Below are 3,946 nucleotides of genomic sequence, written 5' to 3'. Positions count from 1 at the left end.
ATGTGAATACCAACACCAGTTAGGTATCGTATTTAGAAGATAAGGATTAACAAGGTAATCCAAACTGTGTTTTTTCTAAAAGTCAAACATCTCATATTCCTTGCATGGCAAAATGGTCAATTCTCTTTTTTTTGTGAGGGGTAGGTAAATAGTGAAGTCTCTGCCTTCTTATAGACTGCTTTCATAGACAATTCCGTCTCTATTCTTGATTAACATATGTTGAAAAAAATATTATGTGCACTTAGAAATTAGCTTTATTTTTGTGTATGGCGAGAAGGGATTTGTGTACGTGTAATTCTACTTCAACTAATATGATACTTAATTTATATACATGTTTTTTTTAATAATTTATATCTGCAATACATTTTACTTTCTCAATCTTATTGTATTTTTCTTAAAAATCGTGTAAAAAATTTCAAAAAAAGGCACCCAACACCCTCGCGTCGTGTTGGGTTTCATCCCCTATTTTTATAACTATATCTCAGAATTAGAATATGTTTGGAAATTGAAATATCTCTTAATTGCCTTTTTACATTAGGTGGCATATATATGAAAATTAGAATATCCACTACACAAATTTAATTATGAAAATTAGATAGATGCTGTGGTGCTGCACTAAAACGTCTGCATCCCTTAAGGAATGTATCCACCTTTTCCCAAAACCATTTCATGTCGTCTACGTAAGGACCCCCTTGTACTCACACCAATAGTAGATTAGGAGAGAATAAATAGTTTAGATAATATCAAAAAGATATAAGGACACTCAGTTTGCTAAGAATACAAATAGCAATATCCAAATAAGTGAACTTGCATTTTTTCACAATATGATCATGGTCCCCTTCCTTCTCCACATATACAACGATACCAATTCTATCATGAACTTTGAAACCATTTTCATGAGCTTTCAACATTGATTCCATAAGCTCACTAGAAATTTTTAACAAAATTTTCAGATTAAAGGAATGAAAAAAATCAAAAGACATAACTAAGATAATTGCAACGACAATTTTAAAACTGACCTAAATAATGCCCCAAGATATATTTTGGCCTTGTCCCATACGTTTTCCTTCTGATATTTCATTTTGCCCTTGAATAACTCAAACCAAGCATCATAAGGCATGACATCCTCAACAAGCATGTGAATATCAACACCAGTTAGGTATCGTATTTAGAAGATAAGGATTAACAAGGTAATCCAAACTGTGTTTTTCTAAAAGTCAAACATCTCATATTCCTTGCATGGCAAAATGGTCTCAAATTCTCTTTTTGTTGTGAGGGGTAGGTAAAATAGTGAGTCTCTGCCTTCTTATTAGTCTACTTTTCATAGACAATTCCGTCTCTATTCTGATTACCACATGTTAAAAAAGAGTATTATGTGCACTTAGAAATATAGCTTTATTTTTGTGTTATGGCGAGAAGGGATTTGTGTACGTGTAATTCTACTTCAACTAATAGATACTTAATTTATATACATGTTTTTTTAATAATTTATATCTGGCAATACATTTTACTTTCTCATCTGTATTGTATTTTTTCTTGAAAATCGTGAAAAAATTTCAAAAAAAGGCACCCAACACCCGCGCCGTCGTGTTGGGTTTCATCCCCTATTTTTATAACTTATATACTTCAGAATGTAGAATGATGTTTGGACAATTGAAATATCTCTAATTGCCTTTTTACATACGGTGGCATATATAGTGAAAATTAGACTATCCACTACAAAATTTAATTATGAAAATTAGATAGGATGCTGTGGTGCTGCACTAAAACGTCTGCCATCCCTTTAAGGAATGTATCCACCTTTCGCCAAAACCATTTCATTGTCGTTCTACGTAAGGGACCCCCTTGTGTACTCACACCAATAGTAGATTAGGAGAGAATAAATAGTTTAGATAATATCAAAAAGATATACAGGACACTTCAGGTTTGCATAAGAATACCAAATAGCAATAAATCCAATTATGTGACCTTGCAATTTTTTCACAATATGATCATGGTCCCCTTCCTTCTCCACATATACAACGATACCAATTCTATCATGAACTTTGAAACCATTTTCATGAGCTTTCAACATTGATTCCATAAGCTCACTAGAAATTTTTAACAAAATTTTCAGATTAAAGGAATGAAAAAAATCAAAAGACATAACTAAGATAATTGCAACGACAATTTTAAAACTGACCTAAATAATGCCCCAAGATATATTTTGGCCTTGTCCCATACGTTTTCCTTCTGATATTTCATTTTGCCCTTGAATAACTCAAACCAAGCATCATAAGGCATGACATCCTCAACAAGCATGTGAATATCAACACCAGTTAGGTATCGTATTTAGAAGATAACAAGGTAATCCAAACTGTGTTTTTTCTAAAAGTCAAACATGAGCAATTACGGTAATTACCGAATTACCGATCGAAATCGATTTCAATTTGGTAATTCGAATTCGGTAATTCGGTAATTCAGTCGGTAAATCGGTGGTATCGAATTAGTAAGAATCGAATTAGGGTCGAATTTGGTTTTGGGGTTTTTGAATTCGGATTTACCGAATTCGAATTGAATTTTGTAAAACGGTAAAATATTTACTTTCCCAATCAGATTACGATGTACCCTCATTCTCCGCTGCCCATTTATGGTTTCAGCAGCCTGGAATATCCTCCTTGCCATCATTATCCAATACTACCTGCCTCTTGTTTCACTCTTGGCCCTTTGCCATACAACACTGCAATGTTGATGCAAGGGAATTATGTGCAAGCAGCAACTGGCTTTGATAATCATCACCACATCAGTCAACCAGCAAACCTCGTACTTCTTTCTCCGGCTGGGGAGTACGAGGAGAACAACACTAATAATACTGGTGGCTGGTTTCAAGAATCTGATTACCAGTTTTCAAATATCTTCATGCGGATTAGGATTGAGCCAGAAGAAGAGACTGCATTGGTTGAACTGAGTCATGGGCAGGAGCCTACGGTGTTTGATCTGTATGAAGATTCGAATGCTGATGTTGAAGAATCGGATGGCCCTGGAGATGATTGGCTGGAAGAAACCATCTCCCAACATCTGAAGACTAGAAGGTATCATACAACACCTGGTGTAAAACAGGCTGTCAGGATCAAGCGCTTACCATTGCACCAAAAGCTATAGCTGTTAGTGAAGGCGCAACTTTATTTCCTTAACCACAATGGCAGCGCAAAGCACCGTACCACGCTCGGCCAGCATGAGGGTCTGCACCCCTGGGTGCCACGGGCTGGGCGGTTAGTCCCGTCGAACCGGGATCTGAGGGATGTTGCTGATTAGGCCAACCAATCCCCCCAGCAACAAGCCCCAGGAGATTCAAAACCGCGACCCGCCTCTGATACCCACTTTCCAGGATCAAGCGCTTACCATTGCACCAAAAGCTATAGCTGTTAGTGAAGGCGCAACTTTATTTCCTTAACCACAATGGCAGCGCAAAGCACCGTACCACGCTCGGCCAGCATGAGGGTCTGCACCCCTGGGTGCCACGGGCTGGGCGGTTAGTCCCGTCGAACCGGGATCTGAGGGATGTTGCTGATTAGGCCAACACAGGCTGAGCGTGAAGAGGCTGAAATTTGTGTGGTGTGCCTGAGTGAGTACGAGAACGAAGAGATATTGGCGACCCTTGCAGTTTTCTGGAATTCGGTAATTCGGTATTTTTTTGTTTACCGAATTGAATTCAGGTTGAATTCGAATTCGGTAGTGTCTAATTCGAATGCGAATTAGGTCGAATATTTCCAGAACCATTTACCGAAAATTACCGATTTCAACCTACCGAATTACCGAATTCGAATTCGATGCTCACCCCTATTCCTTGCATGGCAAAATGGTCAATTCTCTTTTTTTTGTGAGGGGTAGGTAAATAGTGAAGTCTCTGCCTTCTTATAGACTGCTTTCATAGACAATTCCGTCTCTATTCTTGATTAACACATGT

The 3,946-nt window shown here is 37.6% G+C and overlaps 1 protein-coding gene across 1 annotated transcript; it reads left to right on the top strand.

Moving 5' to 3' along the window:
• Positions 1-2,601: 2,601 nt before the first annotated feature.
• Positions 2,602-3,665, top strand: LOC113757812 (the record flags this gene model as incomplete). Its single annotated transcript, XM_027300924.1, has 2 exons — positions 2,602-3,099; positions 3,565-3,665. Coding segments are annotated over exons 1-2 (599 nt in total), but the record flags the coding sequence as incomplete, so codon positions are not given.
• Between the last annotated feature and the right edge of the window lie 281 nt (positions 3,666-3,946).

The sequence above is a fragment of the Coffea eugenioides genome, unplaced genomic scaffold (genome assembly GCF_003713205.1).
Source record: "Coffea eugenioides isolate CCC68of unplaced genomic scaffold, Ceug_1.0 ScVebR1_3335;HRSCAF=4532, whole genome shotgun sequence".
In the NCBI taxonomy this organism is placed as follows: Eukaryota; Viridiplantae; Streptophyta; class Magnoliopsida; order Gentianales; family Rubiaceae; genus Coffea; species Coffea eugenioides.
This window is presented reverse-complemented; position numbering and strand designations above follow the sequence as displayed.